The sequence below is a fragment of the Gastrolobium bilobum genome, unplaced genomic scaffold, assembly GCF_033153095.1.
Source record: "Gastrolobium bilobum isolate Gb01-03AN ecotype WA unplaced genomic scaffold, APGP_CSIRO_Gbil_v1 utg50351, whole genome shotgun sequence".
In the NCBI taxonomy this organism is placed as follows: Eukaryota; Viridiplantae; Streptophyta; class Magnoliopsida; order Fabales; family Fabaceae; genus Gastrolobium; species Gastrolobium bilobum.
Window position 1 is genome coordinate 35015 of NW_026897333.1, and position 27943 is coordinate 62957.

Below are 27943 nucleotides of genomic sequence, written 5' to 3' on the forward strand. Positions count from 1 at the left end.
CTAATAATTTGAACACAATCATCAGGAAGAAAGTTAGATATATTCTCACAATCCCAAGTACCATTATGAGTAACATAATCAATTACTCTCTTACCAGCCTCTGTTGGGGAAATTTGAACAATAGCTCTGTTTGCAAGTTTCCCCCCAATGTTCACCCAATGGTCTTCCCAAAACAGAACAGAAGATCCATCACCCACATCCCAAACCAGCTTGGGTTTAAGCTTATTCCAAACATCACACATAAATTTCCAAAGTCGAGAATTACCATTCTTCCAATTTAAATCAGTCTTAGTATTGGATGAATTTGTGTACTTAGCTTTTTGTACCTTCACCCAAAGTTGATCAGGATCATTGACAAAATTCCAAACTAGTTTTCCCAAGAAAGCTTCATTCATGACTTGTAATTTCCTCAACCCCAGCCCTTCATCTGCTTATGGTCTTGTAATTGTGTCCCAACCAATAAGATGCATATGTTTCTTCTTTTATCTTAGGCTATTTGACCATTTTGCCCCTCATTAATTAATTAATAACTATTTTGCTCCTGATTCGAAACTATCTATCAATCTGCCTCTCTTTAATCGACTACTTTGCATGTTTAATCGACTAAATGGTTGTTGGGAGATTTAATCGATTAAATCTCCCTACTTAATCGATTAAAATCTTCCTACTTAATCGATTAAAATCATACTGACTTATTTTTTTGTCAAATATGGAGATTTAGTCGACTAAATAGGGAGATTTAGTCGACTAAATCTCCCAACAGCCTTTTTTGTCTGTTTTGGCCATTTAGTCGATTAAAAATGCAAGGTAGTCGATTAAAGAGGGGCAGATTGATAGATAGTTTCAAATCAGGGGCAAAATAGTTATTAATTAATTAATAAGGAGCAAAAGAGTGAAAAAGCCTTTATTTTATCTGCCTCTTAATTTATATTTTCTTTTTCTTTTTTCTTTTTAGTTGTAAGCGAAAACAAAAATGTGTCAACTTCATTTGAGTCTTTTTATTCTATTTATTTTCACCTAACCCGTACTCCACTACTTCAGCGAAATTGATGTTTTCTTATAATAATAAAAAGTAAAAGGGATATTTACAAAAAAAAAAATAAGTAAAAGGGATATTATATGTGTTTTTGTTTACTTTTTCCTTAGGACTTTTATGGCGAGTAGGTAGTACTTTTATTTTATTGTTTTTAAATGCAATTGAATCATCCTTACGAGTTTACGCTCAGCTTAGGTAGGATTAGAGTATTATTGTTTGCTTTAGAATAAAGTTTGGTACGTTTTGGCTAAGGTTTCATATTGTTGTGATGTTTATGTTTTAATGAAATTGTATATTTTAAATTTGTTCATGTTTATGATCTGATTCATTCCGATTTTGCTTCATATTTAACTTGTCTTTAATTTTGTTAGAAAGTAACATAAGAAATGGAAATGGTGAAGCTTTCTTGGTGTTTGTGAATGGAATGCATTTTTTATTATTCTTCTACATTCCTGTACGTATTACATTTTAGATGCAAACATAAGAAATGGAAATGGTGAAGCTGTCTTGGTGTTTGTGAATAGAATGCATTTTTATTATTATGTTTTTTTACTTTTCCTGCATTTTAGATGCAAACATGTGATCTTAAAATGGTGAAGCTTTGTGTGGCGTTTGTAAATAGAATGTATTTTTATTATATTTTTTTACTTTCTACATGTACAATATTCTAGATGAAAACGTGGTCTTAACATTGCTTGCATATTTGAATAAATCATAACATGACAGTAGCGAAAGTTAACATGTAATCTTAGCAAAAAGGAATAACAATAATAATAAACATATTAAAAATAGCAATAATAATAATAATAATAATAATAATAATAATAATAATAAAAAAGGGTAACGACAATATTTCTTAATTATTAATTTTTAAAAATAAAAGAAATAATTTTATTGATAAAAGGAAGACTTAGCCATGATGGCTTATTGACTTACATATTTTTCGGGATCATTTTAGCTCCGACAATTTTACGGTCCAAAATTTATTTTATCATAGGTTTTAGAATAGATCAGGATCATTTTACACGGGTGTAAAACTAATTTTTTACAGAAATCTCAGCGGTTGATTTTCGTACCTCCAACGGTTATAATTTAGGAAGTCATATGAATTAATTAATATTAATTAATTATTAACTACAATATAAATACCAACCAATGATTTTCGTTCATCAATGGTTGAGATGTGGTATAAGACTTGTTAGTCTTACACTGATACTGGTGTAAAAAGAACCTGCCCCTGTTATAATAATGAAACTTCTAACATTTAGATTATTATCAAGGGATAATTTAGCCTGACGATTTGTTAACCTCACATATTTTGTTTTGGCTCATTTTAACCGTAACAGCTTGGTGATTTGAAATTTATTTAAATTCATTGTAAAAATTTTAGTAATGAAAATAATAATATAAAATTATTTTTAGAAAGGTAACATAATCGTTACGGATTGTCAACCCCTCGCATTTCATTTAAGTTTAGTCGTGACGGCTGGCTGACCAATAAATTTCCACTAGAATCTGTTAAACTGGAAGTTTGAATTCAAAAAACTGTTTTGTTTAGAATGTTATTTGGATAATACCTGATTGTTGTTGAAATAGGATTTTTAGGAGATGCTTTAGCAGTATAATTAGTTGTTATTTTACTACCACAACTCTCACTGATTTGGTGTTAGTTGAAGATTGAATTTTGTGCATATAAACCTTAGTTGAGAATGATAATACCAGATGAGAAATTATATTCTTCATATCTCTTTGTTTGACATGGTATCAATGCTGGTTTCTGATCCATGAAAGGGACAATTAATTTCATCAAAGTCACACATCGTATTTGCCCATCATTTCCCCTTCAATAAAACAACCCACCATTACCCGTTTTTACTGTTTCCATTCTACCTCGACCCATTTTTTTTTTCTTGTCATACGAAATCCCTACTTTTCTTTTTCTATTCTCATGGAAAACCAGAACACCAACCCCAAAATCACCCTTCCACAGTCACCCGCCCCTTCTCCAAATATCATCATTCAACAAGATAACTCTTCTTTTCCTGTATCCATTGTCCTTGATGACTCAAATTATCCCCTTTGGTCCCAATACATGGATATACGAATTAGGGCTAGAAACAAATCCGGTTATCTCACCGGTGCTCTGAAAAAGCCAAATCTGATGACCCGTCCAATGATATCTGAATTACTGAGAACAAGCGTGTGAAGAGTTGCCTCATTGATTCTATGAGCCCTGCCATCATGTATAGATTCCTTTGACTTGAGACTGCCCAAGAGATTTGGGAGGCTGCTATGAAGACATTCTACGATGGCTCTGGCGAGACTTACTTGTTCGAACTCAATCAACGATATTCTCCATTAAGCAACTTGGTTGTCCACTTTCAACATACTACAACAAACTCTTCCTCCGACTGTGATTTGTACCTAATTCGCTGCATCTCGTAGCCAATTTGAGAAAAAAATTTGCCACGTATCCTGCTTTTGCTCAGAGCTGGTTGATGTTTTAACCACATAATTATCTACTACAAATAAGGAATTAGGTGGCCACCAGAAACATGCCACGTCTACAAACTAAATTCGCTACCTGTTGTAGCGAATTTGCATACATGGCACTTTGAAAAATCTTACTGTTCGAGTGGCATTTGGACAATTTTGTTTTGAATTTGTGGCAAATGGGTTATTGTTCCTCTAAACTTAATGGATCTCCCAAATTAAAATTATAAATTTAAGAATATTTAAATTAACCAACATACAAATATATTTTAGGAACAATGTAGCTTTGATTTCCTTATTGCAGCTAAGGATATGTTGGAGCGAGATTTTTCTCGTCAAAACTAAAGTAAAATTTAAATAATTTAGTTTTATTTATTTCTAAATAATCATATATCTCCTTATGGAATAAAGTAATTATTTTTAAAAGCTATTAATAATTTGCACAACTAACTTAGGGTAACCATTTTTAATTGAATGTGTTAGAGGTGGAGTGGGATTAAGTTTTCACCCTTCCTTATATAATTAGACTCCTGAATCTTGATCTAAAGTTTTAAAGATTAGTTTGCAAAATAAAAAAGGTTTTTTTTTAAATTTCAAATTAAATATAATTAATGGCAACTCCATATTTTTTGAATATAAATTTTGGATCGTTACAGTAGGAATTTGGTGATATTCACATATTTTTAAGAGTTCATGTTTTGAGGTAATATTGACGTACTTTTCAAGAATTCTTGTTTTGATCTTCCTGTATTTTCTCTCATGCTTTCGTTTCCATATTAATTTCATTTTATAACATTTACAACTATAATTAGGAACAAATATGATGTTATACCCATTATTGGAATTTTGTTTCAAAAGAATAAACAATAATTCAAAATTCCTTTAAATCAATTTGACCCTATAGTATGACATGCATAACAATGATTATATATGGATATTGAATTATAAGAATACCTAAATAGGATAAAAATGAAGTGATCATGATGGATTTTAAAAGAGCAATCGCTAACTGGGCCTATGAGGTGAAAACTATCCTCATTTCCCATACGTGCAGCAAAACCACATGGTCTTAATGGACTAACAATGAAACATATGGGCCTCTCATTGTAACAACTAATACAAGTTAACCCATCTGTATATCGTAAAAAAAAAAAAAAAAAATATGTCATTTTAAATAATATAAATTATGATATTTTATAGATACAAAAAGTACGAGTTTCACTAAAAAAAATAAAGACAAAAAAATAAAAATAAAAGTGTAGACTTCATATCTTTATATATGAAATGACACACTTTTTTTTATAAAAAAAAAAAAAAAACCCTCGGCCTACAAACCCCGTAAAATAATGAATCTATGCATTTATAACATCTCATTAACAAAAGTGATTAAATATGTGATAATCAATAAATGCTTGATAAACATTTGACATTTAACTAATCCAAATTTCAAGAATCGTTAATTAGAATTAATAAATTCTGACATTTGGTACACTATAGCACGCCCACATAAGAGGCCGAAGGTGTCATACAAACGTTAAAAAATTGAGATGTTCTAAAGTTGAGGCCTTACCGAGATTGCAAGACTAATTTTGTAAAAGGGGAGTGAGTGAACTTTGGTCAAAGAAAAAACCTGCGGAACCATCTAGAATGCTCATTCTAAAGTACTATAGCATACATTCTTAATACAGGAACAAGTTTCGGCCAAGACTTTCGCCCTTGGGCCAAACGCACATATGGCTCCTCTAACGCGATCAAGGGAAGTAATGACAAAGGATCTATGAGAAAATACTAAAATAATGTGCCAAGGTTATGATCACATTATTAAGTTAGCCACATCCATGAGAAAACACTAAATCTTGAAACTTAAGATTATTACTTTATTTTTTTGAATTTTTTTTGTTTTTCCATATATTTATCGATTAATTGACTAATTCAGTCGAGCCGAAATTTTAACATAAAATACATAATTATATATCCAAGACTCGAACTTAGGACTACTAATTAAATGAAAACAACTCGTATGTACTTTATGAGAATTTTTGTATTTTTGTATTTTTTTTTTTGGAGAAATATATTTTCTTTGTTTCCCAAATCTTCTCTTTTTGGGCTCACAAACAGGTGTAACTTCGCATATAATGTTAGGTAAATTTCCCATGGGAATTTTCATTTGATTTTTTGTGCATGTTTTAGGTTTGATATTTTCTCTCCATGAGATCAATGGACAACAGGTGTGGAAAAATGGTTAGGCCTCTCTTATCATGATTTTTCATTATCTCACATGTCACATGGTATTTGCCATTTCTATATATATATATATATATAGATAGGATCTTTTGACATCGGTGTCAAATTTAAAATTTGACACCTCATCTGAGAGCCATCAGATCAAAAAAATATTAACGATTCTGATTGGTAAGCATGTGACACCATTGATATTTTTTGATCTGACGGCTCTCAGATGAGGTGTCAAATTTCAAATTTGACACTGATGTCAAATGATCCTACCTCGTATAGGGGCAGGATCCTTTGACACCGGTGTCAAACTTTAAAATTTGACACCAAATCCTAACCGTTGATTTTCGTCAATTAACGGTTATCATATATTGAGAATTACACTTATTAATTAATCATTAATTCTCAATAAATGATAACCGTTGATTGGCGAAAATCAATAATTAAGATTTAGTATCAAATTTTAAAATTTGACACGGTATCAATGGATCTATCCTTATGATTTGGGCTCGACTTCTGGCTTATTTTTAGGTTTGTCCTTTTTGAAAATTTTGTAAGATTAAGATCCACGACAAATCAGGATACGCGGTAGCTGGTAGCATTACAGCGGTGCAGCATACCGTACACATGCAAATCTCAGAAATCAACAAAAATCAGTTGATATCATGAATCATTGGAGCTTCAATTAGTGAACCTGAAATATATTCACTTCAGAAGTGGCCTGCACACGACGTTTTTTTTTTCTTTTTCGGAAACTGGCCTGTACACAAGTAACACAACGTTGTTCGTTATCTTAAAGCAGTGTCCTGTAAACGATAATAACGATGTGAGTGAACACCTTGTATTATTGTTTGATAATACGTACCTGCTCTCCGCTAGACTGATGGTGAAGAATGATACGGATTGAATTTTTTATTTCAAAATACCACGTCAGCTAACTATAACATTTGATGACTTATGTATGGACACGTGACAGTAAGTTCATACTCACGTAAGTCATTGTACTTTGCAGCAAGAGTACGTGGGAGACAGCTTCTGTCCTAGCCTGCCACACCAATGATGGACATGTATATGTGCAACTGCACACACAAATTTTTTGGAAAAAAAAAAGAAAAAAATATATTTTGAGTCATCAACAAAAATTATAGGGCCCAATTTAATCTCTTAAAAAAAATCGACTCGTGATCCCATTAAATTCTAAAATAAACCATGTTAGTTCTTTTGAGGGACTAATGTGGGTCTTCTTGAATTTCAGAGGGATCACGATTTTGAATATCTTAATCTATTTTTGAATTCTGAGGGACTACGAGTCGACTTTTTTTTCCTAAGGAAATAAGTTGGAGCCCGTAATTTTTGTTGAGGATTCAAAATGTTCTATTGTAACAGTTTAGTTGACTCTTGACTACTTTTTTTTATGTTAAGTTAAAGATTTCTTTTCTTTTTTTGTTTATATTCTTTTGTATTTTAATATATTTAAAATTTTCTTTAAATTTTTTTCCTTTATTCTTTTATTGTAAGTATATAGACATAAATAAAATTTTCTAAGTCTGCTATTGTGCCACACCACATAAAATGCTAGGTAGCTTGTTGTGTTACGTGTCTGACACGTGTCAAATTCGCTATGTTGCATAGCTTATTTTGTGTCAGCTTTTCTGACATGTGGGCATATATACTGTGCGGCATAATATATTATGTGTAAGTAGCTTAACAGTTCAGCATTATTTGTCTAATAAATTAACACTCCTAAACATAATTAATTAATAGTTCTAAAATAATTTAAATTAATATAAACTAAATAAAATTCATTAACACTCCTAAACTAAATTAAATTACTTAACAATTCAATTTTTTTTTAAATTTAACATAAACTAAATTAAATGAAATTAATTAACACTCCTAAAAATAATTAATCAATAGTTCTAAAATAATTTAAATTAATATAGACAAAATTAAACTAAATTTATTAACAAACATAAATTTAATTTAATTCATTAACACTCCTAAATTAAATTAAAACTATTATAAAAAATTAAATTACTTAAGAGTTCAAAAAAAATTAACTTAACATAAACTAAATTAAATGAAATTAATTAACACTCCTAAAAATTATTAATTAACAGTTCTAAAATAATTTAAATTAATATAGACAAAATTAAACTAAATTAATTAACAAACATAAATTTAATTTAATTCATTAATACTCCTAAATTAAATTAAATTACTTAAAAGTTAAAAATAATTTAACTTAACATAAAATAAAATAAATTAAATTAATTAACACACATAAATTAAAATAAATTAACAGTCCTAGATTAAATTATTTAAACATAAGTTATTTAAAACTAAAATATTCAAACCAACATTAATTTTCCTTACATCATTATATTTCAAAATATAAAATTCAATAATTAAAATTATCGTATAATTTATTAGACCACAATAATGCAAATCAATATTGGGCTACTTACACATAATATGCTATGCAGCAACATGTCAGAAAAGCTAACATATAACATATTATGTAGCATAGCGAGTTTGACACGTGTCATACACGTAACATGCCAAGTTGCCTAGTGTTTTATGCTGCATGGCAGGCTGTAGCAGCAGCTGTCTGTCACATAATCTCACTGCACTCTGTAATGACTTACGTGACTATGAACCTGCTGCCACGTGTCCACACCTAACTCGCCTGGTGATGTAGCGAGTTAGGCGATGTGGCTTTTTGAAAAAAAAAATTTGATCAGTGGCATTCACATAATTTTTTTGTAAATAATGTGGTATTTTAGTCATTGTCTCGTAAGACGTCTTAGGATAGCAATTATGTTAGCGATTATTGAATCATGTTACCTGCGCCTAATTAAGGGTGTGCAAAAAAATTGATTCGTTTGCCCTGCCCTTAATTTGACCTTGATCTGACCTATAAATACCTATTTTTTTGAACTGGGTTTAAATATTGACCCACTTTTATTTGGGTCAGTTTTAGACCTGACTTGTTTTAATAATAACCCATTGACCCACACTCATTATGTGAAAAAAAATCACAATTATGGTTTTCTCTTCTCAATGTCACATTCTTGCACTCCACCAAAGAGGATCTCCCATATGCTTCTCAACTTTTCTTCTGCTCAATCCCAAGCTTCTTGATTAATTTAAACTCATATGGTATGATATGCCTGAATACCTTATTGATGCCATGTTTTGCTATAATGGTCTTTGTTATTGGCTATGGATTTAACTCTCTGATCCTTCCAACATCGCCTCCTTCATTTCATAACAAGCAGTAGATTTCCTTTCTCTCTATTCCTTCATTTTTTATTTTATTTTAATGGCTTTTACATCATAGCTTTCCTGGTAAAATTTAGTTGCATAACTGAGAATTTTCATAAATGTCTCCCATAATAATCTTGAAGGCTCGCTGCCGATTAAGCTTAGCAAATTAGCAACTACTTCTTTGTCCAATTTTTATTTGAGTCATTATGTGTAGAGTTACAATTATTACATTAATGAAAAAGTTTCTATACAACTATTCTACCTATATAATATGTCGATGTTTATCAATCTAATTCCTTTACATTTTCTATTTTCTTTGTAGTTGATAACTAAAATTATATATGTATAATCATATTAGCCAAGAGTTGCCTTAAACTAATTGATCTTTCCCTAAAAATAATTGTATAATTTGGGTTTGAATTTATGAATTTCCTATCAGTAGACATTATGTAATTTTATAATATATCATTGTTAAAATTAGTGATTTGTCATCTTAAGATAGGAAGAGCATTCTCTCATCCTTTACTTTTCATTAATTTTCACTAATTTTGCTTCACATGTGCAGGGAGCTTAAAATTACATTCCTTTATTTATTCAACAAATATCAAGTTTATTAAAAAATTTATATATTTTAAAATAAATAAATAATTAAATTACATGAGTTTAAAAAAAAATCAATAACTATAAAAAAAAAGGGTTTGTTTTTTCTGATGTTACTTTAGATAACTTTATCTAATGTTCATCAAAACGACGTCGTTTTGGGACGGGAATCATGGTATTTTTGTAATTTTAATTTATTTCAGGGTCATAATAGTCTTTATCTCTCTAATTTTTTAATTTTTCAACCCCAAAATGACGTCGTTTCGATGAACATTAGATAAAGTTATCTAAAGTAACATCGGAAACTTTTTTCCCTAAAAAAAAATCAAATTTAAAATATGTTTTGAAACCAAGTCAAAAATGAGTCAGGTCGGATTTGACCCACTTCAAAAATCAAGTTAGATCCACTTTAGAAACCAAGTCAGGTCACGTCCGATCCGATTCTGAACTAATTCAAAAAAAATTAAACCAAGTCAAATCTGACTTGGATCAAATTAAATCGAATCGGGTCAAAATAATTGACTTATAAAAATTAAGTTGAGTCGAGTCGACACAAAAACCTGACCCGACCTAACTCGTAGACACTCTTACGCCTAATTGACATGGTTCAAATTCTATCTCGGTACAAGATAGCATGAAATGCTTATATTCTGTTACTATAATTCCGGCGGTTACTAGATGTCAAAACAATTAATAAATAAAGAAAAAAAAAATTATTCTCTTAAATGACACAACTTATATCTTTTCACTCTCACAAAAAAATGAGACCGACACTTTTATTTTATTTTTGTCAACTCTCTCTTTTTTTTTATCTATCTCTTTCTCTATCTTAAAATGACATAATTTTACATTCTTTAAAATGACACACATTTTTCCCATAAATAAATCATACTTTTGATTTGATAGATATCAATAGTAGTAATGAAACAAAAGCTACAGTTTTTTTTTTGTTTATAGATTTCTTCACATTTCATTGATTTATTGATCAATCTGATTGAGCCGTGCATGATATAAGAGCAGCAAAATTTTCTTTATCAAGTTTTTAATATAACCGTGTATTCTAAACTCGAACTCAAAATTATTAATTAAACCGGAATAACCCCAACCAGCCATTATTCGAAATCCCTCAACTAGACTCACCTTTCCGTTTATTCTTCTCTCCGCATGCATTTAATTTGTCATATTAATTATGAAGTATCTCCCTTATAGCTGTTGACTAACTTGTAGCCACTTGATATCCAAAAGATGCATGGTTCACGCTAATGACCCTTTACAGCACCATTTTCTAGGCAATAGTACCATATTGTATTTGCTGTCTATGTACCGTGACCAAGTTGGCAGGCTCATGTTACCGTAGGAACCCCCAATTCTCTCGCAAATACGACTTTTCTGATAATATCTTCACATGTACCTGCAGTTCTTTTGTCAATCTTCTCACCGTCCCTCGGAAAAGCAGCGTCGTTCTAAAGTATGAAATATCATAAGATTTTGTGACTACTTTTTAGTGCAATACCAGCTTTTATTCTTTAAAAGGAGAGGTTAATTTGAATTGGACACTATGGACTAACTATTGAAAGAATACTTTTATTAGGTTTATCTGTCGTAAGTTTAAAACGACGTTATTTTGGGTGAAATTTTTTTGTAATTTTAATTTATTTTAGAGTTATTATAGTCTTTATAATTATAATTTTCTAATTTTCAATCTCAAAACGAAGTATTTTTAAAAGTAAATACATATAACTTATAGACATTAACTGTATAAATATTTTTGTGCTTTTCTTTTACTATTACGAAATGTTATTGGGAGGTCCCTGATTTGATCAACCCAGATGATCAAGTGCTGAACTTTTTGCCAGTTGAGTGTGTTCTTGTTGAACGCCTTTGAAATTTGAGGTTGAATATGCAGTATAATTTTTGTCCGCATATGCCTGTATCCTATCTATCACCTATGTACAGATTTCAAGCGCACAAAGTGGCTCATGCTGAAATATGATGATGGCAATATAGAATTAATTGTAAGCATATCCTAATCAAAATGAGGCCCCTTACTTTTCATTTTCGTACTGGGGGGGGTCTATGCTTCTCCAAAATTTTGTATGGTCATACTATGGACTTATGTTGAAATTATTTGTAGTATTAGTTAGGTTAAGGTCCATCATGACCAAACTGGGCTCCACCATGAATTTAGAAACCAGAAATTTTCTTTTGTTTTCAGGTTCCATCCCCTCCTTCTTGACCATATTGAAGCTGATACCTGATAGTCATTCTGCTTTATCTGAGAGGATAATTTGGTTCTAGCCAAAGTGACCCCTGACCTGACGACACCACTTTCTTTTTGAAAGTTGAGCTTGGGCATCGCTTCTCACTGAGTGCTCGTGCTATTTTTAACAAGATATTTTTGTTAGAACGAATTCCAAACGCACAGGGTACCATGGTTCCATGTCACTCTAGAAAAATATACCAAGTAGTTGAGATGGGACAGAGTAATATAAGAGTTTTAATGGATTCTAAAGGAGATATTATTGGACTGCTCTTCACCTCTCCTTCAAATCATGTACCCCCCAAAAAATAAAATGTATGGCCTTTTTAAGTTTTAATGGGGTTTGAAGTTCTAAGGCTTTGAAGCCTCAGTTTTAGATATTCCACGAATGAGTTCATTGTTATAAGTATTGGGGTATAACAAGTTCTCCTGGTTCCATTTGAAGAACAATGTGACATACCATGATGTCCACATCGGGGCCTAAGACTTAGAGCAACCACCTATTATGGATGACCCATTTGTCAATTTTGTACAAGGGAGTGGCCCCCCCACGTCCATCAAGTTGAGGAGTCCTGATGGCATTCTTAAGGCTAGAATTTGTTTACTTTTTGTGTATGCATGTACTATATATATGTAATGTGGGGGGAAAGAAAGAAGAGTTAATAAGGGGAATGGAAAAGTAAAGATCATATTGTAAAAACTAAAAAGTATTGCACACGCACAAACGCACATCTTCCAAAGTTTTCAAATCCTGTTTAGGAATGGACAAAGATACTGAGGCAAGGGATGATGCTACTTTCTCTCTTTTGAAAACTTTTTCTTTAATGGCTATCTGTATTATGATTAAACTTTTGAGGGGCTAAAATGAGCAACTTATCTAAAGAGATTCCGACAATCTGACTTGACTAGTGTATTATGGGTGATTTATGGACAAGAACCATTTATTATTAGTGCATGTCTCATCCCTTCAATGGACAATATACGACTATATGTACTTACTGGCTGGACTATTCGTGCATTTGGACATTTTGTATGGATGTGGTAGGTTCGAAGGGAAAATCAATGGCTAAAGAAATCTTTAAAAAAGATTTTAAACCAGATAAAACCATATTAATTCATGATGACAAGTTGACAACTCAGTCCAAAACAAAAATTCCGTTGTGAGCAAATCTAATATATTAGGAATTAACCATAAGCACAAATTTGAACTTCAGGAAATGAAATGATACTGTATAATACCCCATTTATAAAACTCTCTGCGTTGCATGACTCGTTTGCGTTGCACATGAAAATTCACACAACTTTCCTCTAAAGTTGCCATTGTGATATGGTCCATAACTTATAAAATGAGAAACAGGTTCACTTGGGAAAAGGCGAAGATCAATCCTGGAAATAGTGCTCAGAAAGAATGCGTGATTAATTAATTAATTAATTAGAGATAAGATACTTGCAAGTGAAGAAGCTTAATCCAGTGGCATAGCACAGGACACATACTTTAGTGGTTGACCTCGTGCTGAGATCAGCTATGGAATGTGCTTAACACTTAACAGACTAAAGTTGTGAAAACCTAAAACCCTTTTAGCTTCAACTACCTATTATATTTTTCCTTCTCCCACCAAGGCACCAACACCACCCACTACCACTGCCAACTAGTTGTTGGCTTCCTTGTTTGTAATTTTGTACGTTAGATTCTGCATTCTGGCTCTCCACCATTATTTTATCAACCATGATATCATTGAAAAATGCATGATTATATAATATCTTAATGTGCACAAAGGCATTAATGTATCCCAACCCCAGTATCCTACACGTGGCTCACATACTCAAATGATCAAGTAGTGGGCCAAACCCCAGATGGATCTTCACCAACTAGCCCAAAGAATCAACTTTTTAGAACTGCAATTCATCATAATTATTGCTGAAATAATCAGCGCGTATAGTATACATGCTTAGTAAACAGTATAATGCGTGTAAAAATCTCGTAGATTTTGGAGGATACCCCCTTAAAATTAAAAACACATGGAGTTTCCTTGCATTAAAAATGAATTAAATGACACGAGTTAGGTGGGTCGTATTTCTAATTTTAGTGGGTGCACTATCACTGAAAGTTTATCCGTGAAAACTTGGTTGGGTTCTGGTTTTGTGCTGATCCCTTATTCATTCAGGACCATGAAATGTGATGGAGATTTAATCAAAAAGCGATGGACTTGGTCTGCGGTCTGGCCAGTAGGTAAGACAGAACCATCAAAATGGTCATTCAAACATATCCGACGATTCTAGTTGAAACAAGTGATGCAGTGGAAAAGAATCATAGTTGTGCTAGGTCATTATGAATTTGTTTTTGCTTATTGTTTCTTTTTTCCTAGGGGACAGTGATGATACACGTAAAGAAGAACCAAAGGCAAACAGAAAAAGGACATGGTTAAAAGGCAATGACAACTGTTTTAATGGCAATGAGGGGACTATACCCACCATGAGCGATATGGATAAGCCAAGCCAAGTAATGAGAACCGAGTGTTCCTTTATTCTCTCCGTTCAGTGCTCCTGCACAAGCCTCTTCTTATCCTCTCACCAAAGCAAATCTGATTCATGATACATGGTGAGCGTCAGAGACATGGGAAGAGAAGGGAAAATGGCGAATTGCAAGGGGGCAAGTGGGAAGCGGATACCATTGGGTTTGGTCCACTTGCTGCACCAGCAAATGGATAGACAAAAAAGAAAGCCAAGCTTTGCTTCCCATCACTTATTTGCACAGTCAGATCCCACTTTGATGTTTAGTTTGCTTTTACCATTCTGCCTCATGCCAGATTGAATACCAACAAGACAGTGAGATAGATTTATCTCCTAATAATGAGAGAGATAGTCCCATAGTGGACTTGGACGCTTTATAACGCAAACGAAGGAGGGGAGACCAGTCATCAAATTATTGGTCCCCTCACATCCTATGGAAGCCATATATATTTTAATACATACATATACATCAGCATAATAATATATATATTCAACGCAGAATGAAATTCTTCAGACTAGCTAATAAAGTTTAGCTCATTCCCTCTATAAAACCAAATAGGCATGTGACTTAAGATGGCTTGTATGAGGTTCCTGAGCAATTGAAAGAGCCCGCAGGCTCCTCACAAGGATATGATATGATGATAGACGATCAGGACCATCAAACACCCCTCTTTTTCTCATAAAAGGGATCCTCACAGCATGTTATATCGGAACCCCACGGGGAGAAAGGGGGTCCTGCAACGTGTACTTGAAAAACACTTTCCACACATAATTAATAGGTATCTCTGTCGATCACTCCACATTCAGAAAACGAAAGACATAAGACATTATATGGTCCATGCATATTCTGACATTTATTAACCATCTCACAATTCCTAACAATAACAATAAATTCAACAATCAAATGCTACAGCAACACATCTGAGAAAAAATAAAAACATTGAGATTAGGCAGACAGAGATATGTTCATATCAGTCTGGGGATTGGATTCTCTCCACCTACATCTTAAATTAACTATCATTTGAATACAAATAAACAGACTAACTTGCTTACAAAGGGAATACTTTTTTGCTTCTCTACTGGTATTGTATGGTGGAAAAGTTTGAGGACATCACCTCTACAAACCTTCTGTTTTGATCCTTCCTTCTGAATCTGCTCTCAATGTACACCATCTATTTGATCAAGGATATGAAATAACAATTGCTAACCAATCTCCAGAGCAGCTTCAGTAATCTCTACTCCCCCCCCCCCCCCCCCCCCCCTCTGGCTGTTTTCCGTTATGATAAAATGAATATAAAAGGGAAAATACATAAACTTAAGCTGTGATGATACAACAACATTGAATGGTCCAACACCTGTATGACTTCATCCTCCCCCTTAACCCTCCCTAATTCTCTATTCCAAATCCGAAACCTGGGTCCTCTAACATAAACAAGGCCAAATGGAGAAATGTTTCCCTCCAGAATAGCATCTTTATGGCCTGCCATCACAGCAGCCCACACCAAGAACAGGAGTTGTTAGCTTAACTTTGTTTCCCATGGATAGCATAAATCTTCTGGCAGGTTTATTTAAAATCCCCCGCTCTATCATATTTAATTCAACAGCCACCATTGGAAAAAGCTAAAAACTTCTTTAATTAAGAAAACTAATGCAGGATGGTAACAACTTTTGGAGCATCATCTCGTGGCCCGTCAAGAGACCGATACATGTACAATATCTCAATATCATCAACTGCAGCCGCTTCACTGTTGATCACTTCCAAAACTAGGTGGGGCAATGCTCTTGCAACTTCTTGGCAAGCTTGACGCGTCAATTTACACGATGACATCCAGAGGAATCTCATGTTGTAATAATGATGCAAACCAGCTCGCAAAGCTCCATCCCCAAACGGACTATCCCTGATTTCAAGCTTTTGCATATTAGGGCATCCTTCTAGCACATATTTAAGCCCCAGGTCAGTGTCTCCAGCAAAGGCAACTGACAGTGTCCTAACCAATTTCCCATACCTCCCAATGTATTCAAAAACTCGATCAGTCAGCAAACCAGACATAGCAAGCCGAGTGAGCTTCTTGCAATTCATAACAATGGCACCAAAACCCTCATCCATGGGTTCTTGAGTCACAGGATCGGGTCGATACTGCCCAATTATACAGAGACGAAACACCACAAGATCCGGGCAGTTCTTTGACATAGCTACCACAGCAGCATTTGTCATTCTTTGGCAGAAAAACAAAATTGATTCCAATCTCCTACAACCCTGAGAAATTGCTTCAAAGCCTACTTCAGAGACCGGACCTTCAGACTCTTCCCGTGTGTTCACAGGGAAAACACGTAGCTCGCGTAAATCTTTGCAAGTTGCAGCCACGGCCTGAAGGCCTTCATCACCTATTGAATCAAGGACCTGCAAAATAAAAGCAGAACATTATTAACCTTTTAAAATCCTGATCCCTTTCCTTTACAATGCAGCCAAACACAAACACATACCCATAATATCTGTAGTTTATGACAGTGGCATATAATCGACTTCAGCTGAAGGGCATTAACATCAGCATAGCTTAAATTCAAGGATGTGAGATTCGCGCAGACCGGATAAATAGCAGGAAGGTAATCAGCCCAAATATCCCTGAATCCAGATAAACAAACCAAGGATCTGCAAGCTGCAAACGCAGATGCATAATCTGGTTGTTCCTGATCACCCTCAGTAGCACTGAAGGAACCTGTTCCAAGATGCGTGAGCTGTGGAGCTCGAAGCATTAACCGGTATAGCTGAGACATGGATACATAACGATTCAACCTAAGCTTCTTCAAGCAAGGTGACCTACCCACAAGCCCCTCCAACGCAGCGAAATTAACAGGACTCTCAACACAATCAAAAACAAGAGACTCCAAATGAGTTTCACTCTCAGGAAAACATGATATCCAATCCACTTCATGATCATCATCATAAACCTCAACCACAGATTCCACAACTTCAAGCACCCTCAGCAATCTGAACCAACAAAAATAAAAAAAAAGGTATAAATTCAGATAAAGATTCTTCCTAGTCTCAAGATCCAATGACAAAGGCATTCATACCTGCACTTGCCGGCAACGGCGGCGAGTCCACGGGTGCCGAACCCTTCGCAGCAAACGAGGACAAGTTCCCGGAAACCGGAGAAGGAGGCGGCGACGAGGGCGAGGTCGTCGTCGGTGACGGACATGCGTTTCAGGTGGAGCTTCTCAAGCCCAGGGTAGGCCTGAGCTAAGGCGGCGCCCCACGGCGAAAAGTGGGCCCCCCAATCGGCCGGCATCAGATCGAAGTCCGCGAACCGCGGCTTGCCCTTCACGGTAACGGACCGGACACGGCTGAACCTGGCGGTGGCGCGGCGAGGCGACACCGCGTAGCAGTTCCCGATGAAGAGTTCGGATCGGGTGAGTGCCTCCGCACGGTACCACGAGCGGCACACCAATGACGCGGCGTTGCGGTCGCGCCGCGACGAGAGGAAATGGAGCACGTTTTCCAGTACGTTCTCTAGGACCTGGTCCGGGAACGGAGCCTGGAACTCCATGGGACCCGACCCGGAACCAGTACCCGGTAACCCGGTGCAGGTTCGGGTCTTGGAGGAGGAGGACGAGGACGAAGAAGACGATTCGGTGATTTCTGCCCTCGCGAGATCCAGAAGAGACGATCGGTGATCGTCTTCGGAGTTTGTTGAAGGATGGTTCTCTCTCATCTATTTCGATGATTCTTTTAATTTTAATTTTTTAATTTTTTTGTTGGGTGATCTGGGAACTGTGGCTTTCGATTCAAAAAGATGGAATCTTTGATTGGTTATTGGGTCTTGGTGGGTTATTGGATTTGTGGGGTGTGAGGGAAAATGGGAGTGTTAGTAAGATAGAGGTTGGAACTGGTACAGGAATTGGAAAGCATGTGTAAAGAGAGAGAGAGAGAGAGAGAGAAAGAGAGTGAAGTTGGAAATGATATGATAATGGAAGATGGGAAAGAGAGGGAGAGAGTGTGTGTGTGTTAGAGAGTAAGGATTAGTTTAATTGGTCACATAACAGGGCCAGGGAGTGACAACAGTAAACTCTGCTGTCTGTGTCTCTCAGCTTTAGCATTGGGATTCTCTATGCTCTCTCTCTCTTTCATCACAAATATCCAAATCTCTCTCTCCCTCTCTCTCTTCTTCTCATTCATTATTTGAGAGATTTTGGTTTCCCTTTCCTTTCATTGCTTTTGTACTTCTTTTTCCCCCTCTTTTTTTTTTTTTTATGTTGTTTCATTTGGTAATTTCTCAACTTATTACAGTTTTTTCCGATTTATAATGTTAAGTTTCTGGATTAGCCCTTCATTTTGAGTTATTTATGCAAGGATTAGATTTCTTCTCTCAAACTTTCCAAAAGCCAAAAACTGAACTATCAATGTCACAGTATATACTCAACTTTCGTATGAGTATACTCCTAGTCATAATTTTCTACGAATATATCTATCGGTTTTCTTTTGAATTGAAAAACAATACCGTACTCATAATTCTCAGCAATAAAAAACAAATCATAATTGCATATGCTCAAATTGCTTTACACCAACTAATATTTTGAACAAACCAAGTCCTAACAACTCACATTATATATTGAAGACCATGGACCACTTTTAGAATTGACTGGACCACCACTTACCAAGTTTATCATCAATTTCCGTTGCGGTAGTCAAATTTATATGTGTGCAAGTTAAGACACAATTTGTTTTTTTTATTTATATCTCAAATAAAAATAACCGTTTTACTTGCAAACTCAGTACCTGTTTACCATTTTTTTTTTTTAGTTTTTTTTTCTTAAAAAAAATTAATCAAATATAATTTTATAGAAGTTCTTATTATGAAGAAAAAAAATTAAAAGTTCTCGGAGGAGTTTTTTAATATATATGTCAATTTTTTGAAGTCATTATATTTATTTTATAGTTTTACCATTGTTTTAAACTTGTATTTATAAATTTGGATTCGTTTTTTCTGCACTAACTCCAAAAACATTTTTTTCTATAAATTTTATCTTTCTTACCAATAATTCATCATAATAACAAATTATTTCATAAGAATAAATTCAACTCAAAAATTCAAACTTTTTATATTATTCTCTAACACACTTTCACGCTAAAGCTAGAGATTTATTCCATTAAGAAGTGAGGTGGTGAGAATCAAACTCATGACCTCGTGTTCATTAAATTGTTGGATAAGAACTTTTTTAATGGTTTATACTATTCTCTAATACATATTAGCTTCTTCAAAACCATTAAAATTACTTTATACAATCACCAAATAGATTTTAACTTTTTTAAAGTTTTTAATTTATCTTAAAAATAGCTTTTAACTTAAATAATTGTACCAATTAGGTTCGTCCTCGCTTGGATTAAATCATGTAATAGCATAACAGTATATTGTAATTATTTACTTTTGGGAAAAGTTTACTAATGTATATCTGATTTGTTTCAGAATCACTTATGTCTCTGTTATTTTTTTGATCACATATGTCTCTGTGCTTTGTAAAAAATAAAAAACCACAAAGACATATGTGATAAAAAACATACCCTTTTGCAAACCACAAAGACATATGTGATAAAAAAAAATTACAGGAACATAGATGATTTTGAAGCAAATCACAAGGGGATCGGTGAACTTTTCCCTTTACTTTTTATGCAAGGACAAAAAATAACATTAAAATTTGAATATATTTGAGGGAAAAATATAATAACACTTGTTCATAAAAATAATAATAGAATAGCACTAAAAAAATGTTTCGATACATGAGAAGAATATTAATAGCATATTTAATTAAAAAAGTTAATCACATAGATAATAATTCAATAATTAGAAATAGAGATAGATTATGAAAAAATTTAAGCGAAATTATTAAAAAAATTATCAAATGACGTCTACAAATTTATATTTTTGACAAAAAAAAGGGTAATATCATCACTTGATTTATATAATGAACCCCGTCCAAGGGGGAAAGATTTTGATTATTTTGATTATTAAAAGAAAAGAGAGGAAAGCAAACAAAGTATGCCAACCATTACCAATACAACAAAGTGCGTGATAATTAAATTAGCAAAAACACTATTTGAATATAGAAAGTCGTGTGTTTTGCAGCGAAAAGTTCATAAGGAAAAAGTAATTATATATATATTTAGCTCAAAAGATTTAAAAGATTAGTAAAGAATCTTGACCATTAAAACTAATTCTTTTTACGTGAATTATTAAAAAAATATGGTATATCGGTTTGAGGTTTGGAACTTGCCTAAAGGGATTAATTTTATGGGATTTGCATTTCTCATTTAACACGACACAACAAACTTTCTTACACACACAATATTTTGTAGAGCCCACATTTTTTGAAGAAAAAAAAAAAAAATTATGGCACACAAAACGAATCTCTATAACATTACACAATTACTTTTCTTACAATATAACTCTTATAAAACCCTAATTTTATTTGTTTTAAATAATTTTCATCACTGATAAATTAACACATAATAAGAGCACTTTGCCGAGGGCAATATAAAATTACTTTTAATCAACATCAGTTAGCAATTGAAAAATTTTAATGCATGCTAAAGGATAGGATTCGTAAAAAAAAGAAAAAAAAAAATAGTCTTTCATTATTTTTTTATGGTGGTTGAGTTGAGTCTTTAATTAATTTATTGGTAAATATTAATTAGTAAGTCATTTTTAAATACTACAACAAGATTTACAGATCATAATCTTAGATGGTCTAACTTTTCTTTTCCCTAAATTTTCGTTTATTAAAAAAAATATTATCACGACATCTCTGCTCAATTCACCAACTCTTTCCAAATATAATACTTCTTTTCCCCTTTAAGATTAACGGAAGATTTTAGCAATTATTTTTGTTTAGGTTAGGTTGACGTGTTATGTAAAGAAATATTTCAACTCAAGAGTTTAAGTTGGTGGATGAAGGTTTTTTTAATGTTTTATACTATTATCTAACATGCTCCTTCACAAGAGAGTCTGATACCATATAAAGAATCATTTTAACCCAAAAATTTAAATTGATGGATGAAAGTTTTTTAATAGTTTATATTTTATACTATTCTCTACCATGTTATTTGAAGGTTTATTGGAGAATGAAGCTTTATTCATTTGAAATAAAGAGGTTTTAATTAAAAGCGATATAATTTCTCATGTTATATGGGATAATTTGTTCATACAACATACAAAAAAGTGGATGAGATTCGTTTATTTTCTTTTTTTCTCTTCTCCTTAATGAGTCTTATCCATTTTTTTTATGATTGCATGAGACATCTTATAATATAAGAAACAATATCTCCTTAATTAAAAGTGAAAACGAGAAAGGATTGAAACCTTAAAAAGATAAAGAGTAAAATATTATTTTTGGAAATTAATACAAAAGTGAACCCACAGTTGGGAACCATCATCAATGGGCTAAATAATATCAACTATAACAAGAGGTTCAAATATCACGTCTCAATCCAAAACCTTAAAATATTGAATTTATGAATTCGTCCATTTATATAATATTTATTTAGACCATTATTAACCAATATAAAACTTATCACATTTGACTTTTATCACTATTGTCTTCAAAGTAAAGTATTATTTGGAACATATAAATGTATAAAGGGAAATACTACTCTCATTTTACATGAGGTAGTTATCTCTTTTTCTCTCACTTCGAAAATTGTGCCCCTTCTTTTTTCTTTTTCTTTTTTGCTTTTAAATAGCGAGCCCTACTTGTAACCGCCTCTGAAATCCGTCGTGGAATTGTGATATTCAATTACGGTTTATTAGGACGTCGTTGTTATGTATTCAACGACGGTTGGCCCCTGACCGACATGGATTATCTGTCGCAAAACACACATTTTATTGTAGTGAGAGTAATATTACCCATGTATTAAATTGGAGCTAAGGCTTAAAAGCTCAAATAGTTTCGCCTTTAATCCCAAAAAATTCTTTCAAAGGATTAGATTTGCGACATGATATTTGATTTTCACACTCTTGGAAATCGATAATTATACACAAATTGCAAATGAAAAGAAAAAGAGAATTGACATAGTGATTAACTTGGTTCACTTAATGTAGACTACGTCCAGTTTGTCTGTACTATATTCATCTCATCACTACTTGTTACAAGTCACTCGGTTTACAAGAAAAATATAAATAAGATTATAAAACTCTAAGAGCAGCTATTCATGGGTTTAAGCCCAAACTATTAAGAAAAAGAAAAATTACAATAAATCAGAAATCCACAATAGCACCTAGCCTTTATGCGTAATTGTCTTTCTGTTAACCCCAACAATAAAAGTCTTCATCAACATACGAGGCCATACTCAATAAAAATAAACTCTTGCGGCCAAGAATGTTATCTCTCGGGGTTTATTTGTTTTTTTATTTTAAATAATAACAACCTTAAAACCAAAACAAATAGTACATAAGATGAAGTACAAAGAGTTTAAATAATATAAATTGTCTTGTTATAACATTCTCCTGGCTAAATACCATATATAATAAATCTCATGTTGTAGAGACAAAAAATATGTGAGACTCATATGTTAGAAAAAATTATATGTAGAATTCACGTTAACATAAAAATCGAATGATGTATAGAAAGATTTTAATTTTCATGTTGAATGAGAATTATAAAACTCATGTTCATAAGTAAGTACGGTGAACTAGTTGAAGGGGATTTTGATAATTTAAAAATGGGATTTATTAATCTCCTTTAATAGAAGATAACTTGCATCATGCCATACAAACAAATTATACGAGTTCCATCATTTTTTTAAAATATTAAAAATAAAAAAAGAATGGCACAATTTTTTATGCCTCACTAGCATAAGATAATTGTCTCTTGTAAAAGGAGACAATTTAATTTATAGATTTTATTAATTTTATGTAAAAGGAGATAAGTTATTTCATGTCATAGAGACAAACTTGTGGGCTCCGTCATATGAAAAACAAATGTGATACAGTTATCGAAAGGTGTGCAGGAAGGAATACTTATCTCATGTAGTATGAGAATAGTTTTTCCCTTTCTTTATTTATGATATTTATATAGTTTGTTAAGGATAAAAGAAATAGATGATATGTAAAAGCAGTTTAATTTCTTTTTCCTTTTAATCTTGACTTGGTTCGAGTTATGGTCCTTATGCGCTTAGCGCATGTCCGACCCATGTTCATCTTTAATGTTACTTGAATTCTTGGAAATTGGAATGCATGTTTGGTAATAATTTTTTTTTAGAGAAATAATTATATTTAAAAAAAATATCAATGGACTGTAAAAAAAAGACATTTATCTTAAGACAAAGTAATCTAAACACACAATGACATTAATTTGTTTTAAAAATGTTACTCTACCACTTGTTTTGTAATTTCCTTTTATACATATGTTATATATTAGTACGGAAAGAAATTTTGGGTGCACTTGGTAGTCATAAGTGTGCATATAGTCTCCTCTAGATCTTTACCTCATGTACATCCACGGATGGACGGTTTCATAACCAATTAATAATGCATCCTTTTAATTATATATATTGAATGATTATATAAGCTGTCCAAGTTGGTGGAGCGTACAAGTACCGGACTCTCTGCCTTCCGTGTTCACTGCATCCATTTGCGTCGTATCCTATTCTTTCTCAGTCGGCATTAATAATTTTTTTTTTATATACATTTTGTCCATAATTTTCTTAGTGCATATAAATAAGCAATAAAGCAATGTTTTGACATCAATATGTATGAGTTTTATAATTATTATAAGTAACGTGAGAAGAGAAATTTTTTTACGTATCATTCGATTTCTAAGTTGATATAGGTCCTACACATAACTTTTTATAATATATGAATCTCATATAATTTTTTTATATGACATAAGAATTTCGTTCTCATTAATACTAGAATTATAAAAATATATATATATATATAGATGTCAATTAAAAAAGAATGACAGAACTCGTGGATATGACATGCAAGAAGAAAGATGCTAATATAATGGGATGAAGACGTAACCTGTAGTGTGGACAGCCCCATGTGGAGTGAAAACTGCTAAAACCACGTGTGCAAGAAAAGATAGGTAGGCTGGTCTAGTTTCATCCCACCAATTACTCTTGGTCTACTACTGATAAACTCAACCACAGAATAATAAAAGATCAACTCTTCTTAAAGCAAATATTTCATTATCATGTCTATTGAATTGCTTAGCATCTGAAATTTTCCAATGGGTCCGTCTTTCTGTGTCTTTATGCACCTGCAATTTAAATGATAAGAATGTGTGGTAGATGAAAAATGCATTCTCATTTTGTATTTTTGATATGCGTCAAGGGCGATAACGACATTAATTATATAATTAAATCAGATGTATATTTTAGCATAAAAGCTTGAAGGGCTTTTAAGAAAGAGTTAGTCTTACCGTATATGCTTGGATCTCCTAGCTAGCATCTGGATACCATGCATTTGCATATACCAAAGCATTAATGTTGAAGTCGCCTGATCTTCCTTACCCTTATACGGATGTGGCTTCCATTAAATATAAATTTTTACTTATTATCGCATTTAGTGTTATTAAATTCGGACCTATCATTAATTTGGTCGTTAATAAGTTATTAATTTAACAATCAAGGATTAAATTTATGGCAAATATTATGTTTACTATCATTTTAGGCTTATCACTCTTATTACCTACTTAGTTATCGTTAGATCAATTTAAAATTAATGATTGAAAAAGAAAAAAAAATATTTGTTATTGATTTCAAATTGATTCAACAATAACCGTAAGAGTGGTAAACCTAAAATAATGGCATGTATTACCGTCTCCTAAATTTAATTTATAATAAATATAAAATTAAAAAATTACAATAAAGATAGTTAATCTAGTAGTAAAAGTTACATGTTCAAATTTTGAAAATTGTATCCAAAATTAAAAAATATCAATGAAGCTATAAAATAAGGTGCTGATTTACAACTGTCTATAAAAAAAAAAAAGGTGCTGATTTACAACTAGTTGTAAAATCTAATTCTAGAATGGATCACCGAGACCCAATGGGTGCATCTCAGTTGGTTCCTTGGCGCTGAGTTAGTGGGGTTGGACATGTGTTCGATTCTCGCTGAATGCATTCTTGGGAAGGGGGCTGAACCTTTAGCCATCACTGACCCCCGCACTCCAAATTAGTCTCATAGCCGGCTCAAAGAGTCGAAGCTTGTGGGATACCGGAGGGAGCCAACTCGCCTCAAAGAGGTAATTAGGGTTGGGTAACTCCAAAAAAAAAAAAATGGATCACCGAGTTGCAATCAGTTCAAATGCGAAAATAATTCAATGGCATCATCGAACCAACGGAGTTTTCGGTTTTTAGATGAACCAATCCGATCAGCCGGATTGGTCTGAATTTCACAGCGTTACTCCTAGGAGTATTATGATTATTTCTTAGGCTAAGAGTATTAATGAGGTTAGGCAACTTTAATGTTAAGCTAAGCTACACCTACCACCTTTGAAATAAAAACATTATTATTTTTTTAAAAAAATTCTCGATGTATCTAAACGCACCATGAGTAAACGATCGATTTTAAAGTCACACTCTCTAATTAAATGGTGGTAGTTCAGTTGGCGCATGGGAGCTAAGCAGTTGGAGGTGAGAGCATGTGTTTAAATCTCTTTAGAATCACCTTTGGGAGAGGTTTAAAGTCTTAATTCTGAACTTGCTCCGAATCAGATTAGTTGCGAAGCAATCAACCGATTGTAATATTTAAAAATAATAAAAAAAAAGTCACACTCTCTACACTACAGTTTACCGTATTTGTTTGTTAAAACCGTGGCTAAAGCAGGGAGAAGAAAATAATTTTTCCTCTCCAGAATGGCCCATTAATAAAGAGTGCTGTGAAGCATGTAAACAAATGTTAGGGGGAGCTGGTGAGACAAAATCTAAGGACTGGTTTAATGTGTATGATATGATAATAATAAAATATTTGATAGTATAAGATCTAATTAATAATATAAAGTTGGATAAAATTTTAATATTATTTAGTGTTATGTTATATAATATAATATATATTATCATGTATTTGATGATGCATTGTACAATACTAATTTTGATAAGATGAAAATTAACACTTTAAAAAAATATTTATTCAAAAATATATTATATTCATCTATAATATTTGTTATGTTATTCTAATTTTTAATAAAATATTAAAATTCTCTAAACTTAAAGAGGAGGAGGGGGGTGGGGAGGACTTATGACCACCATCTACATTTTAAAAAAAAAAGTTTGCACACAGATATTAACAAAATTCTAAATGGAGATTTGATTTAGAAAGTATATAACGCTAATTTTTTTACTACTATACATTCGATATATAGTATATATTTATGTATAAAATTTAATGATATTCGTCGTGTGTCTTATATAATTTATATGTGTATTTTTTAAAAGAATATTATTAAAGAAGTTGACACTAATTTAATTTGTAATAAATGTTAAATATAAAAAAATGTATACATAACTTTAACAAAACTAAACTGCATGTAGTTAATGTTTAAAATAAAAATTATTTAAACGCAATTTTTAAATATTGGCTCCCTCAGTAACTAAATTCTAAATTATCCTTAATAATAATCATCAAAAAGATTTTACATGAGTTTATACATCTAAACTCAATCAATTATAATATTATTTTTAAAAGCCTAATTAATATTGTTCGGTGATAGTGAACTGTGAATTTATATCAAAATGTATGTGTTCATAGATATCTAACAAAGAGATATTCTATTGGTTTAAAGCTAACATAATCACCGCGCATAGACAAGAGGCTTATAGTCAAAATGTGGGTGTGTGCAAAATATTGACAACGATAGTAAATAAGTCAAAAGTATGTACCTGAATCTTTAGCCTTTTATTTATTGAGTTTACCTTTGTGAATTTGGGCTTTATATATCCTTTGATTGATATAATACTTGTCTAATTTGTTGGGGATAATTATCTTATTCCTTGATCCTTCTTGAATTATGTTGATGTGATAAGATTGAGATAAATTCTGATCTCCTATTGAACATGTGCTTGAGATATGCATCTAGTACGTAACAAAGTTATTCATTTTCTAAATTATAGAAAATTTATAAATAAGTTTATGATTAAAATTTAATTCAATATTTACATAAAAAACTGATAAAGTTACAATATGTAGATCGTATTAATTTATCGAAACGTACTTATTATAACGTCTGAAACGGGTAGTAAAACAAAAATATCGTGAATCTTAACGCGTTTATTTAGAAAAAAAAGAAAATAAAAGTGAACTGATAGTCTGATACATTTAGAATTAGCACAAAGTTCATGAAGCGTGCAAACAGACGCAAGGGAGACAGAATCTAAAACAGACATGTTGCGGATCTCAACCATTTATGTATTAATTGGGTTTTGTAAGAGTTATGTCGTAGGAAAAATGATTGTATAATGTTATAGAGATTCGTTTTGCGTGCCTTAATTTTTTATTTATTTTTTTGTTTTAAAAAGTGTGGGCCCCACAAAATGTTGTGAGTGT

At 32.4% G+C, this 27943-nt stretch overlaps 1 protein-coding gene across 1 annotated transcript; it reads right to left on the reverse strand.

Moving 5' to 3' along the window:
• Positions 1-15673: 15673 nt before the first annotated feature.
• LOC133306087 (transport inhibitor response 1-like protein) lies at positions 15674-18559 on the reverse strand. The gene is made up of 3 exons (XM_061506361.1): positions 17478-18559; positions 16887-17391; positions 15674-16803 (listed from the first exon to the last, which is right to left on the reverse strand). Exons 1-3 carry the CDS (start codon positions 18113-18115, stop codon positions 16048-16050), a joined length of 1899 nt encoding a protein of 632 aa, XP_061362345.1. The 5' UTR covers positions 18116-18559; the 3' UTR covers positions 15674-16047.
• Positions 18560-27943: the final 9384 nt, after the last annotated feature.

Coding starts and splice junctions, on each gene's coding strand:
- LOC133306087 (XM_061506361.1), bottom strand. CDS start 18,115: ATGAGAGAGAACCATCCTTCAACAAACTCCGAAGACGATCACCGATCG. Junction 17,392..17,477: donor GCCGTTGCCGGCAAGTGCAG/GTATGAATGCCT, acceptor TTGTTGGTTCAG/ATTGCTGAGGGTGCTTGAAG. Junction 16,804..16,886: donor ATAAACTACAGATATTATGG/GTATGTGTTTGT, acceptor TTTATTTTGCAG/GTCCTTGATTCAATAGGTGA.